Here is a 13,720-nt window from a genome sequence, read left to right on the forward strand (position 1 = left end):
CGAGATCAACACATCGTCCCTCTCTGCCAGCAAACTGAGAGACGGACCGTAGTCACACTCTTCATAACTCCCGCGGTCGCCCAGAAAATACCCTGAAGGCCTCTAAGGAGCCGTCGGCGTTTCATACGGCGCTCCTTGTCTGACGTCACTCGCTTTTTGATACCAAACCGTATCTCGGGCGCGATACCATCTGCGAGACATTCCACGAGTGGTTTGTTACCGAGTACCATTATTCCGAACCCGGCCTCACCATCCACTCCCGGACTGCTGGGCATTGCTGATGACCGGAGTGTCAAGACTGCTCAAGCATATCTTGAGCTGGAATCCCAGGTTCGGTTGCGCTCTGGACTCGTCTCCCACCCTCCTCCATCGTCCATGGTTGAGCGGCGCATCGCTATTCTCCCATCAAGTTACCCATCCTGCGGTGATTCCTGCCATCCGCCGAGGGGGTCATTGGCGGCCACGTCACATATGACTCATTGTTAGACACGTCTCAGGACCCATGGATGCGATGGATGCCGTTCTGCGCAACTTCAAGCTGATTCCCTGCCCAGAAGGGGACGGTTGTTCCAAGCGTGATTGCCAATGGCAACACAGCTGGGACATCAAGTCTCCACCAGGTCTAGCACATGATGGTAGCCAGGACGAAGACGGGCCACGAAAACGTCGAAAGCTCTCTTCTGAACCTGGCTCTGCCCCAGTAGGGTCTCTATCGACTCATCCAGAGCCTTCCTCAGCACTGCGACCGGTCTCTCCTCCGCCGTTGAAACGCAAGCTTCCTCAGCCTACAAATATCACTGCTCCGACTGCCTCATCGCCAAAGCCGCCCCCGAGCTCAGCGGGATCGTTTACGCCAGCAAGCGAGCCGGTTCGGGCCACCACGTCTCAACATGTCGCACCCCATCAGAACACGCCAGTGAAGGCAGCACCGGCGAAGCCCTCGCCAGTGAAGGCGACACCAGTAAGGGCAACACCAAGGAAGCCGGAGGCTTTAAATCCCCGACATCTGAAGTCTGCACCCACGGGCCATGATTTCCGCTACAAGGCTCTCAAACTTCTCCATGAGCAGTTTCAGCGCCTCAATAACGAGCTGAAGAGGGACGCCAAGGAAGATGAGGAAAAGCTGGTACTCTCGGACCAAGAAGTCATCTGGCTGGCGTTGGATGAGGAACAGCGGATGGCGACGGATAAGCCATCCATCTACCAAAACGTCATCAAGAACCGGATCATGGCGTACAAGCGCATGACGCCCGCCCAGTGGAAGACCGAGCGTGAGGCAGAGCTCAAGAAGAAGTCGGCCACGGCGACGCCGGGTTCAAATACACTGAGTTCAAAGAACCTAGCAAAGGCCGTCATGGGCCCGCCAAAGGATGTCCAAACTGGTCTAACTCCCGAGCAAGAAGTCGAGTTCCTGGCCCACCTGTACACTCCTATTGACCACCTCTCCGAGTTCAACTACGTCCCCACGGCCCCGAGCGACGAGGACATTGCCAGGGCCCGCGAAGGGGATGAGGCTTCAGGAGGATGGGAGGTATGCGACCGGTGTGCGACTCGCTTTCAGGTATTTCCCGGCCGACGTGAGGAGGATGGGGCCCTGGCGTCGGGCGGCAAATGCGTACATCATCCAGGGAGGGCGTACTTCCCCGATCGGACGCCCGGCGTGTTCAATAGACCCGCCAAGCGCTACCGATGCTGCCAGGAGGTGGTGGGCGAGTCGCCTGGTTGCGCGGCCAGCGACACGCATGTCTTCAAGACGACGTCTCCAGCACGCCTGGCGGCACTTATCCCCTTCGTCCGGACACCACCCAACCCGTCGGTGCCCAAGGACCGCGCTGTCTGCTTCGACTGCGAGATGGGCTACACTGTCTACGGGCTGGAGCTGATCCGTATCACGGCCACAAGCTGGCCTGACGGCAAGGAACTGCTGGATGTCCTCGTCCAGCCCCTCGGCGAGATCCTGGACCTGAATTCGAGATACTCTGGCGTATGGCCCGAGGACATCGTCAACGCCGAGCCCTGGTCAGGTGAGACGCTGGGTAGCGAAGGCCAAAAGGATAAGACCCAAGAAGAGCGAGAAGCGAGTAAAGACGCGGACCCCACAGAACGGAAAAGGATGCGCATCGTTCCGTCTCCTGTTGTTGCCCGCGATCTCCTGTTCTCCCTCATATCGCCCACTACGCCTCTGATCGGTCACGGACTGGAAAACGACCTGAATGCGGTGCGCATCATACACCCCACCGTGATCGACACCATCTTGTTGTACCCACACCACAAGGGCGGCTTGCCGATGCGATACGGACTGAAGATGCTCATGGAGACGCAGCTCAACAAAGCGATACAAGTAGAAGAGACCGACGGCAAGGCGATGGGGCATGACAGTGCCGAGGATGCCCGCGCGGCGGGCGAGTTGGTGCGGCTCAAGGTGCAGGAGAAGTGGAGCACTATGAAGAGAGAGGGATGGAGGATCGTCGACGGCAAGTTCGTGGCTCCTGGCGGAGAGAGCAGAGACTCGAGCGAGGAGAAGGTTGTTGAGGAAGAGGGGACGCCTGCCTAACATGGATTTGGACCCAGGATTGTGCAGCTCCTGGATGGCGGTCCGGCGAGCAACCGGTTTGGCGACAAAGACACCGAGTAGAGAGAGGAGCGCGGAACACACTACAAATACACCGTCTGGGCATTGAGGCTGTGAGGCGATGCACGAAGATGTGAGGTCGCTGCGTCGAGTTCATCGGTCCTCCATATAGGCATAACTAGAAGTGTGTTACAGCGGACATCAAGATTGAGTATGGTTCGTTCCTGTGGTACTCGTTCCCATGCTTTTATGTCCAGGAACTTCGTGACCATGAGGGAGTGTGAGGACCTCGCGGTCGAGATTTCTATTTGTATCAAGCCTGATGGCTCCTTATCCAACGAAGACCATGAAAAAGGCTTAACCACACGATGCGGCTGACGGATTTCATTCTGTCGGCTTATATCTCCAGCCAAATTCGGTATGCAACTATGCATGAGTTGACCTGACTGGTCTCTGAGATAGACCAGTTTCTCAGAGGGACATCAGCGGCAAGGAGCCCACCGCACTACCGCATGCCCTGTGTAATAAGTCCATATGTTGTTGAAGTTGTTGGTTGTCTCTTCGGCAATGCTTTCGACATTCAGTCTTTCAGGAGCTGAGGTCGAGGTGGATTATAGGAGGAGGTAGTCTCAGGGGAGAATGTTGGGTAGATTTGTCTTATAATATTAGGTGGGGGGAAAGGGTTTGGGGTGTGGCAGGGTGTATACTAACATGAAGATGAAAGACGGCGGGTGAAGATGGATAGGTTAATTATTAGTACGTACCTCAAAGGGAAGGAAGGAGAGGTGTGGCTTTGCTGAATTGGGCCCGGTCGGCCAGTGGTTAGGTTTTGAGGGTCGAAGAGAAGACGGGTTTGGGAGAAGGTCGGCATTAGGGGGTGGTTGGCGCCGGTCGTGATGAATGGTTTACTATGCTGTACAATCCACCGACCATAGTCAGAATCAACCAAACAAAGCGCAGCGCAGGCATAGCAGAGTCACATGTCAACAAGTGTCAAGATAAACAACTTTTATCTACGCAATACGCTATCCATATCTACCTAGATATGACCTAATCGCGTTGAGCCTGCTTTGTAGGTCTCTCTCCCCTGGGTAAGATTAGGTTTAAGTCGAGCCGCCGTCCCACCAACGCATGCTCATTTGCTTCTTCTTCTTCTAGGTCTGTTCCACTGCAGGCGATTGCCTCACAGCCTACTCCACGTTCCACACCCGGTGACGCTACCAGCCATTTCCATTCCGTAGGCTATGGATCATGGCTGGTACTGGGTAGGATCCACAGGGAAGAGGGGCGAGGGTTGTAGGCTCGAGGTAGTAGGTAGAGCGATGAGGACGTAGAGTCCGGAAGCTTGCATGTGGTAATGCGGAATAAGGTTACGTAGGTTTTCGGATGATGGTAGATGTCGGGATGGTGTCCGCGAATACTTCACCCGTCGATAGTATGGACTTATTGACATCGTCGACTCCTTCCCTTCCTGGGAGCCGTCGCGTCTCATGCCACTGCGGCAACCGTGTCCATTCTGTGACGTCGGATGCCTCCAATGTAGCGACCATGAACGACCGCTAAGCATAGTTTACTGCCCGGCCGCCTGCGCACACCGCTCACGCCGCGGTGTTTTGCGTGATTAACCATGTACCTTGGCGACTTTGAAATTTCCTTCTCTTGTATGCTCTGCGCTGCCACGCCGCGACAGTAAACCGGTGTTGCTTCCGTTCCACGCGGATCGCTCATCAGATCCGCTGGTAGAACAAGAGGTAGGCGACCTTGTTTTCCTTCATGCTCTCCTTGTGCTGCTGCTTGGCCTTTTGCTGGCCGTTGCTTGTCTTGGACGTCGCCCCGTTGACAACACTACTCCACTTCTTGCCGCCTGCCGCCTGCTTCCAGCCGTCGTCGTCACCGGCATCCTCGTCGTTGATGCCGAGGAACCGGTTAGCCGTGGCGGGCGTGCTGGTGTCTTTCCGGCCGTCGACCTTGCCGGCCTCCTCCTCGGCGCCGCCCTCGGCAACGTCCTCATCCCGCACCCGCCTGATGACCGTGTCGTCGATGCGGATCCACTCCCGGCCATCCTGCCGACGGACATCAACCGTGTAGTGCCCAACGCTGGCGTTCTTGCCGTGGTGGTAGACCACCGCAATCAACCGGTAACGGGGCGCACCAGAGTTCTCGGCAAGGATGGTGTTGCGCGTCTGACGCGACAGCACCTCTCGCGGGAACTCAAACTCCAGCGGGTAGCCAATTTTCTTCCAGATCTTGACGGTGCCGCCGGAACCCTCGGCGTCGAACTGGAAGCGCTTCAGGTGCAGGATGAGAACCGACGGCACGGACTCGATGAAGACCTGCTTGGTCGCCCGAACATCCTTGCCGTGCGGTGAGTTGAAATCGCCGTGCAGCACCTCGGGCCGCGTGAGTCCCTTGAGAGCGTCAATAATATTGCGAATCTCGGGGGAGCCGATATCGAGCTGGAGGGGTTGGTACGGCTCCAGGGTGACCGAGTTTTTATTGCCGGGGACACGCAGTTCGGAGCGGAGCTGCCCGCCGAAAATCTTGGTGATGGGCGACAAGGTATTGGGGTGGCCAGAGGACCGGGTAACAGCGGCACGCTGGCGTGGCCCAACCTCGAGCCAGTCATCGCCGCCTTCCAAGGCGTCATTCGCCCGGGAAGAGGTCGGAGACGGAAGAGACGAGTTAGGGGCGGTAGAAGCGGTCGATGCGGGAGCGGCGCGCATCACCTGAACGCACTCGTCATGGAGATGCTCGAGGAGGAATCCAAGGAACTCCTGAGCATCCTGTTGATGGCCGCGCTGCCAACCGTTAGTGCCGTGAGCGGACTTTGAAGCGGCTCCAAAACTTACTCTCATGCTTGCAAAGCGCGGAAGGGTACGGATGGCTTCATAAACAAACTCGGGCGTAAATGGCTCGCCATACTTCTCGTACTCTTCACTCTTGAGGCGCTTCCTAAGCTGCTCGGCTGACGGGGCCGAGTCGATCACCTTGAACTCGCGCATGAACATGACCCTGTTACACATTAGCAGTGATGGCGAGCCGAGAAGACTCAAAGGCTCACATCGCATCTATCAAGGGCGTCTCGCTCTTGAAGCTGTGAGCGGCATTCTTGCCAACTAAATCCAAGAGATGGTACAGGGGAACGCAGAAAATGAGAACTTGTAGCACCTGATTTGGACGGTTAGAAAATCGGACGTGGCTCGGCATGGTTTGGCTCTTACCGAATTCATATAACACATATTGCCAGTGTTGACTAATCCTCTCGGCTCCAAGAAGGAGAGTCTGTCCTGTACACCGGGCCGGTAGGCTTGCAGAACCTGAGCGAGAGAGCTAGCATTGGCCTTCGCAAAGCTGCCAGCTCCGGCGATCACAGCCGATCCATCGGCCGCGTTGCCATTGGTTTGCCCTTGGACAGCAGGGGCGGCAGAGCTCGTGCCCGCGGTAGAGGTGCCGGCCTTGAACAAACCGGTCCACAGTTTAGGCTTGGCCGGGGCAGGTGCAGTCTGAGCAGCCTTAGGTGCCTCGGTCTCGGTGGTCCCGTTCACACCCTCACCTGCTTGGCTCGCCTCGGCCGGTCCGTCGCCAGGGGCTGCGGGAGCGGGATGGGCTTCGGCAGCGGGTTGGGCTTCGGCGCTTGACCTCTTCTCAGCACCTGTTGCAGGCTTGGATTCCTTGGGACTGGCTTTGGGGAGGGCGGGAATCACTGGCACCGCAGGAACAGCCGACCGCGCCGACGGCTTCACAGTGTTCGTTGGAGCGGCCGAGGCAGTGGTAGACGTCTTGGAGGATTGCACCGAGCTTGGCGAGGTCGGAGAGGTCGAGACAGCGTCTTCCGATGGCTGCGCTGGTGTGGACGGGGCCTCAGACCGGGGTGGATGATCCTGAGACTTGGACGACGGTTCTGCGGCGGCAGCCGGCGCTTGTTGCTCGGTTTCCTTCTGCACCTTAGTAAGAACATCCGCTGCCGGGGTGGGCTTCTCGGGCAGCTCTAATCGCTCAGCATCGGCGCCAAGAAACCTCCTCTTCCTCCTAAGCCTCGCAGCTCGTGGGGGAAAGGGCCAATCAGTCGAGGTCCAAGGAAGCTAAATGCAGTCAGCGCCTGCCACTTGGATAGGAATCCTGTTGGATCCGATTCCGGACACTTACTGGTGGTCTGAAAGGCGCCTTTGGAGACGAGGCCGGACTAGCAAGAGCCGAAGTTGGCTTGACCTCGGTATCGACAACTTGGTGTGAGGGCGGCAGCACTGTTTGCGGCTGCTGTTGGGGTTCAGTTTGAGTTTCGGGCTGAGGCTCGGACAGCTGTGACTGCTGGACTGGCGGCGGGGCTGGAATGGCCTCGTGGACCTGGCGGACAGGCGGAGTCATAGGAGGAGGAACCGCATAAGAGTGTGTCGAGGATGGAGTGTGGGGGAGAGGAGGAACGACTGCCGGCGCTGTAGGCGGTGGAGGATGGTATGGGGATGACACGATCGGAGAGGAGTGTTGAGAGGGTCGGCCGTACGGCTGCTGCACGGGGATGTAGTGCGGCATCGCGGGCGGCGACCGAACATACCCGGCGTTGGGATACGGCATGTAGCCAGCCGGTGCGGCCATGGCGCCGTTCTGGTACTGCGGGGGCATGTAATACTGAGGAGCACCGTAGGCGGCGGGCATATAGGTGGTGGCGTACATGGGGTGGCCCACGTGCTGGTGGTGATGGCCGCCGGGATGGTAGGCGTGGGCGGGCGGGTAGTGCTGCCGGCCTCCCCGGCGAGGCGGGGCACCGCCGGCAGGCGCGGGCCCCATGTCGGCACCACCATGCACCTGCTGCCCAGCCGGCAGATGCCCGCGATTGTTCATCATGCCGGCCTGGGGTGGGTGGTGTGGCTAGTGTTGCGGTAGCTTCTCACTTGGACGTGAGGGCCACCGCGGCGTAACGGCGATAAATGAAGCCCAGCAAAGAGGCCGGGATCTTGAGAAGCAGCCGTGACGAAGGATGGAAAGTGGGCGTCCGGGATGGCAGTGTTGACGTCTTTTGGAGTGATGACGAGGATTGTTAGGGGTACCGGCAAGGAGTCTGTCGGAAAGTGCCCTCTGCGTTCAAATGGTTTGCAGCTGCAGCTGGGGGATTTACCGGGCGCCTGGCTGTTGGTGCGCGTTGGTCGGGTGGGCGCTCTTTCCACGGCGATCCGCCTCTGCCCTTGTTCCCTCGACCGACGACCTCAAAGGCGCTGGGATCGAGGTGCTATCTGTTTAAGCAGCCCGTTGCTGCGCAAGCGAGCAAATGGCCGCTGAGAAAGGTGATGCAGGAGCTGGCGGGCTTGGTTGCTGGCTTTCCACCAGCTTCAGGTTGTGACAAAATTTAGGATGGGCTGCATCGAGGGAAACATTGCTGCCGCTAAAACTCATGCGGCAAACACCTGGGCTGGCGCTCGGGCCAAATGGCCACCGATCTTGACACCATGAAAGGGCAGGGGTCGGTGTGGGGTATCGGAAGGACCCATGACACTCACACGGGCCGCTTCCGGGCATCAGACTTAAAAATGAAGGATGTTACAAAAGTTTTGATAAATAAGCGCTAAATATTCGTAAACGCTATGGAACCAACTTCGCACGAGGTCCAAAACATGGCACAATGGGATATCTATCGCGAACATCAGGGAAGCAGGAAGTCCAATAGCGACGTGTGACGCAGTACCTAGACCTTCGAGTAGATCTATGGAAGGGTCGAGCAACGCTGCGTTCGCGACGAGCGTGCTGAGTGGTGGGTACTCCTTCCGGCCCCCTAGCAGCCAAGAGAAATTCGAGTCCCGTGTTGGCAGGTCACTTCTTCACTCGTCCCGGAACAACCATCTACCTCCACCTCGCATTGCCTCTCTCCATCTCTCTTCGACCAGTCTCTTCTCCATGATCTCGCCTTCCTCCTTGCTCTTCTCAATATCCTGGGTGCTCGGGAAATCCGGATTCCAATACCCCGGCGGAGATGGTCTCCGTGCAAACCTGTCTCGATGTCGCCCATATCGATCGGCCAAATCCTGCGTCTTAGCCTTGATCCACAACCTCCGTCTCTCCTCCCTGGTCATACAGAGGAGCCGATACGCTTCGTTGCCCAAATAGTCCTCCATCATCTTGGTGTCCGCTACCCGGTAGAGGATGCCTGGTCCGGCTGCGTTGAGCTCTGATTCTGCCATGGCCCGGAATTTTCTACCGCAGCAGTTCGGATCGGTGCACCCAGCAAGCTCGGCCCGCTGACCCTTATTGCGCACAACCTCCGAGAAGGCATAGCTGTAGCCATCGTTGTATTTTGGATTGATTTTGAAGTCTTCCGGTCGCAGCTCTGCTAATGGCCGGTCCCGTAACCGAGCAGGCTTCGACTGATCGGTCTGTTCCCGCGCGTGCCGTACGGGCGAAGTGGTATGGGGCGTTTCCACTGTAGGAGATGCTCTGGCCGAGATGTTGCGACGTTGTCCTGGGGTTTGTCGTGCCGTCACGTTTTCGATGTGTCCATGGCCCATTCGAGGTGGACGGGTGCCACGACCAGGCCCCGCTAGGGGAACCAAAGGAGAAGTCTTTTCCGGCACGTTCTGATGTAAAAGCGAATGCAGCCGACCATGTGCGGGCATATGATCCCTTTCATTCTCCCCGATGCCCCGGGGTTCGAAGAGTTCAGAGCCGTCTTCGGCAACTTCCGCAATCCCGTTATCTAAAGTCCAACCTGCCCTGATTGGTGACCTGCCATCTTTGTGCGCCCCTGGCTGTCTGTGCGTTGGGCACAGGCTGGTTGCAACCGGTCGATCGGAGTGTCTATCGAGACCGCCGCGCGGTGCGTTCACAGCCCTGTTGGCGGACTGTGGCTCGGAGGAATGCAGCCAAAAGGGGTCCTCATGCTTAATGGGGCCTTCCTCTTGAAGGCGTTGGTGTCCCGACGCGCGCTGTTTTCTCGGTGTCGGCATCCTTTGATCTTCTTCATCCAGGTCGATACTCTCGTGAGGACGGAAAACGGGAACTTCGCTGGTGATAATGGGGTCTGAATTGATGCTCTGCTCACTCTTGATTCTGCGCGGCGGCGTAGGTATTTCAGCATCGTCAGACGGATGTTTGCGTTTGCGTATGATCCTCTCGGAGATCATCACTGGCTCATCTGAGGACGGCTCCTCTTTGATCTCGACCACAGGATCCGTAGACATGCTTGGAGGTACCGGTGGTAGCTCAGGCGTCTGACCGCTCTCATCCTGCGTTTCTTCTTCGACTGGTGTTCTTCCATGATCTAACACCGCTGTCTCAAAGGCCGCCCTACTAGAGATGCCGTTGGCAGAAACGCTTCTAGCCGGTTCTGGTTTCGTCGTATTGCTGGAAGGAAGTAGCTCGTTATTATGAGCCTTGTTACGCTCGAGCTTCTTCTCCAGCTTCCGTATCTTGACCTCGAGTGACTGAGCGTACTCTATCCAGCTCTGCCGCTCTTCACGGAGTCTCGTCGCCCTGAGCTTGGACTCCTGGTATCTCTCGACCAGGGCAGTATGCACTCTTACAAGTCGCGAATAATCCTTCTCGAGGTCTGGCTTCACTGGGTCGCGTGCTGCGGAGTCGCGGGTCTTAACTGGGCGTGCATTGACATTGGCGGATACCTCTGCGAGGGCAGGTCGTGTTGCCGGCAGCGTCTGTTCTCCCAATGCTACCGAACCGCGAACTGGAGATCGAGCTGTCGCTGGATGTTGGGAAACCTGCTTTTTCCGAAACTCTTCCAGTTCCCGAAGAAGCGACCTGTTCTCTCGTTCCAGCTGATCGGCTCTCGCAGCGGTAGCCTTCAGCTGACTGATCTCATCCAGGATAGATGCATGGCGGCGTTCAGCCTGCTGCTGGATGTCTGACCGGATATTAGCTGAGCCATACATGACTCGCCTGAAGATGTGCTGCAACGATCAAGAATTCATGATAGTATTCAGAGGCACGCACCAGCAGCTAGTTCTTTCTCCACAGTGTTACAGACCGTCTCCAGTGCCGCGAGGAGCATCGGCCGTCCCTTGGCAGACCAGTAATCCATTGCTGCAGCGGAGGTGAGGAACCGACAATGACGACAGCGAAGTGAGTAAGCCGTGGATCGCGTCGCGTCAGATTTCCCGCCAAAGTCCCCAGACGCGCGGTTCGCCTTCTCACGTGCTGTGCCCAAAAGTGCCAGCTTTTGAGCCAATCGGAATGAGGTATTGGAATCCCGCACGCCAAGCTAACGTGCCCCACAGGACCTTACGAGGTTGGCGACTGATGAGGGCGACTAGGTTGCCACGCTTGCTTGCTGGTAGATTTCCAGTTTGGCGCGTCAACGTGAACCCCCTCCACCCTCATGGCCTTAGCTTCTTTACAGGTGCCATATTATGAATATGTTTGCGGTCATCTTCGTGTTGCTGGTCCGTCGAAACCCGAACATGGGCAAGCAGACCTCGGTGCGACCTTCAGCCGAAGCGGCTCCGAAGTGAGCGACCGTCTGCATGGACCCAGCTGTATGAAAGCAACAGACCCCCATTCCATTGCATGGAGCCGTCATTACCGTTACTAAAGAGGCGCTTTGGCCTTATCACCCGGTAGCACCACTCCGGCATATACGGATAATCAATTCACGAACAAGATTAACCTCCGACTCCTCAACGTCTTGATGGGTTTGTCTGCTGCACTCGAGCTTCTGGTACGATACTATGCCACAACTGGGGGACGTCCCCTCGATCAACCTACTCGAGGGCAATCAACGATGGAGATAGGGGTTGATCTGCCAAAAAGCTTCCAGCGAAGTTCCAGATGATGTCCGAGAAGGATGGATGTGACCCTCCTGAGTGACAGCCTAGGATAAAGGGCTCGGGACAAAACTAGAAACCTGCTCCGTCGCAGCCACTATGTATGGCATCCGAGAACTCCCTTTCTTTGCGTCTGTATGCCCAACAGAATCTCCCTGCGAAAAGCATGAACGTAGCAGCGGGCCGACGGAAAGGAAGCCGAGCGGTACGATAGCTCGGCTCGCATGTGGTCTGACTGGAGTCACTGGACAGCAGATGGATGTTCACATCTGCAGTAGGCAAACTGCATGCCCTGTAAACACTCAAGACGATGATCGGACCCTGGGGGAGCGGTGCTTACAATTCACATCAAGGGGCTGGCTCCAGGTCGAGCCACGTATTGAGTCTGCATTGGCTCTCTAACGGGTTATTGTTCGAGAAAGGAGATGGAAGTCCAGACGAACAAGACCCGCGCATTATGCAGGGGCTACGGAGTTTTGCCCGCGCGTTGTTTGCGTCGAGCAGCCGTCCCACCAGAGCGGGCTAGGGTTACCAAGAACCAAGTCCACGGATACTGAATCAAGCCGTCCTAATAAGAGACCTACTTACTGACCTAATCAGCTGTGAGCCGAACTCGGAAACGTCTTAGCGGCATGGGAGGTGGAGGCAACGTTCTGAGACCGAGGCTCAAGCAGGATGCAGTGTATCGGCCGAGGGAGAAAGCATGAGGTAGCTTCTCTCTATGCCGCGGGGGATGCATTCAACCGAGACAACTTTCCCTCTGTAAGTTGTTTCCGCCTGCTGCCCCAGCCAATATCATAAGATCGACATCCACACGGCGCCACAAGCTTGAGGCTGTCCTGTTAGAGGGTTTCGGCAGCCAACTTCAGGCGAAGTAGCTCGGACGCAGGGGGATCTTTGACCCACCCAATTGTCACTCCAGAAAATTTCAACGACAGTGAACCCGCTCCCTCGTCCACCTGTTTCCCGCCTCGCCTCCCTTTGCCTCGACCTGCCTTATCGAGCACTACTAGTACCATCCGGAGAATACATAGTCCTCGGTGTTCCTTCTGCCGTGCGGCTGCTTTCCAACTCTCGAACAAAACTTTCAATCAATTACTGGCAGTTTGTGTTGCACGAATCCACCCGTGCGGTCGGTAAGGAATTACCCCACATTGAAGTCTCCTCCCCCACCATTTTCTGGTTTTGCGCCCTCCTTGCGGAAAAATCCTCCAATACCTGAGCACATCACCACATTCTGGAATTGGAAACTCTTTTACCACTTACACCACCATACTGACGCTCGATTGCCTCACGCAGAACCAAAGTCTACTTCTCAACTACAATCACCAACCTCGTATTCACGATGGACTTCCAATCTCAGGGACGGGCCTGCTTCACTTGTGAGTTTGCCGTCGCAATTCCTTCGCTCTGCCCCTCCTGCTTGCCCCGCGGCTCTGCGCGCAGTCGCCACCCACCCACCTTTTTGGGAATGTTGCGCATGATGCGCCGCACTTCAACGTTGGCGATCTTGGTCGGATAGCCAGCTTGGGACATATCGCCAAATATATACGCGCGCGCGGAATGTGTACCTCTCCGCGCACGCAAGCACAGCAATTGGTCGGTCCCTTGGCCTTGGTGATGTCAATCCATCGCAACGGACGTTTTGGAGCCTCAGCTACACGATCGCGGGCGCCTTCAGAGGTTCTGGAATACTGGTCAATTGCAGCCAAGACCCGGCAATTGAACTGGGAAGAACATTTTGCCCGCTCGAAGTCGTCCCGCTTGTGCTCCGCGGCCGTTATCTTTTGCAGCACCACTGTCAAACGCACCTTATGCTTGAGTTTGGGGGAGTGAGATCATCTGACATGAGAGTTTACAGGCGGCCAAACCACGCATCAGGTATGCACAAGTCGGCGAGTTGGAGAAATGGAATTTTGTGGTCACGGGGAAGTATCATGATGTTGCCTCTGCAGTTACTGACTCATGTCGTACTACCAGGCTCGGGACTGCCCCAACAAGGGTGCAGCTAAGTGGTAAGTTGATTCTCCATCACAGATGCCGCTGAACACTATGATTTCTGACTGTTGATTGGTACAGCTACAACTGCGGTGGTAAGCTTGGCTGCCATTCGAACGTCTGTCGGGACATGTTGGACTAACAGAACGCTGCGTGCTCCAGGCGAGGGTCACATGAGTAAGTGAAGATCGCTCTACTGCATGCGTGGATCAGTCTCTGACAACAAACAGGCCGTGATTGCCCTGAAGGTCCTAGGGACACCAAGACTTGCTATCGCTGCGGCCAGCCCGGCCACATCTCGCGCGACTGCGCGACTGGTGGCGGCGGCGGCGGCGGCCAGTCCGGTGCTGAGTGCTACAAGGTAAGACTCAGTTCTCCTAAGCGGAAA

At 56.8% G+C, this 13,720-nt stretch overlaps 3 protein-coding genes across 3 annotated transcripts; 1 reads left to right on the top strand and 2 right to left on the bottom strand.

Moving 5' to 3' along the window:
- The first annotated feature begins 389 nt into the window (after positions 1-389).
- B0T15DRAFT_89890 (uncharacterized protein) lies at positions 390-2,605 on the top strand. The gene has a single exon (XM_062871432.1). It carries the CDS (start codon positions 503-505, stop codon positions 2,552-2,554), a length of 2,052 nt encoding a protein of 683 aa, XP_062723701.1. The 5' UTR covers positions 390-502; the 3' UTR covers positions 2,555-2,605.
- Positions 2,606-4,299: 1,694 nt separating this feature from the next.
- B0T15DRAFT_390329 (uncharacterized protein) lies at positions 4,300-7,357 on the bottom strand (the record flags this gene model as incomplete). Its single annotated transcript, XM_062864533.1, has 5 exons — positions 4,300-5,370; positions 5,422-5,584; positions 5,634-5,740; positions 5,794-6,654; positions 6,719-7,357. 5 exons carry the CDS (start codon positions 7,355-7,357, stop codon positions 4,300-4,302), a joined length of 2,841 nt encoding a protein of 946 aa, XP_062723702.1.
- A 938-nt stretch (positions 7,358-8,295) lies between these two features.
- B0T15DRAFT_90073 (DNA repair protein endonuclease SAE2/CtIP C-terminus-domain-containing protein) lies at positions 8,296-10,740 on the bottom strand. The gene is made up of 2 exons (XM_062871434.1): positions 10,505-10,740; positions 8,296-10,415 (listed from the first exon to the last, which is right to left on the bottom strand). The coding sequence occupies exons 1-2, from the start codon at positions 10,590-10,592 to the stop codon at positions 8,383-8,385; spliced, it is 2,121 nt and encodes a 706-aa protein (XP_062723703.1). The 5' UTR covers positions 10,593-10,740; the 3' UTR covers positions 8,296-8,382.
- Positions 10,741-13,720: the final 2,980 nt, after the last annotated feature.

This window comes from Chaetomium strumarium, assembly GCF_033439665.1.
Source record: "Chaetomium strumarium strain CBS 333.67 chromosome Unknown B0T15scaffold_2, whole genome shotgun sequence".
Classification (NCBI taxonomy): Eukaryota; Fungi; Ascomycota; class Sordariomycetes; order Sordariales; family Chaetomiaceae; genus Chaetomium; species Chaetomium strumarium.

Coding starts and splice junctions, on each gene's coding strand:
- B0T15DRAFT_89890 (XM_062871432.1), top strand. CDS start 503: ATGGATGCGATGGATGCCGTTCTGCGCAACTTCAAGCTGATTCCCTGC.
- B0T15DRAFT_90073 (XM_062871434.1), bottom strand. CDS start 10,592: ATGGATTACTGGTCTGCCAAGGGACGGCCGATGCTCCTCGCGGCACTG. Junction 10,416..10,504: donor GGAGAAAGAACTAGCTGCTG/GTGCGTGCCTCT, acceptor ATATCCGGTCAG/ACATCCAGCAGCAGGCTGAA.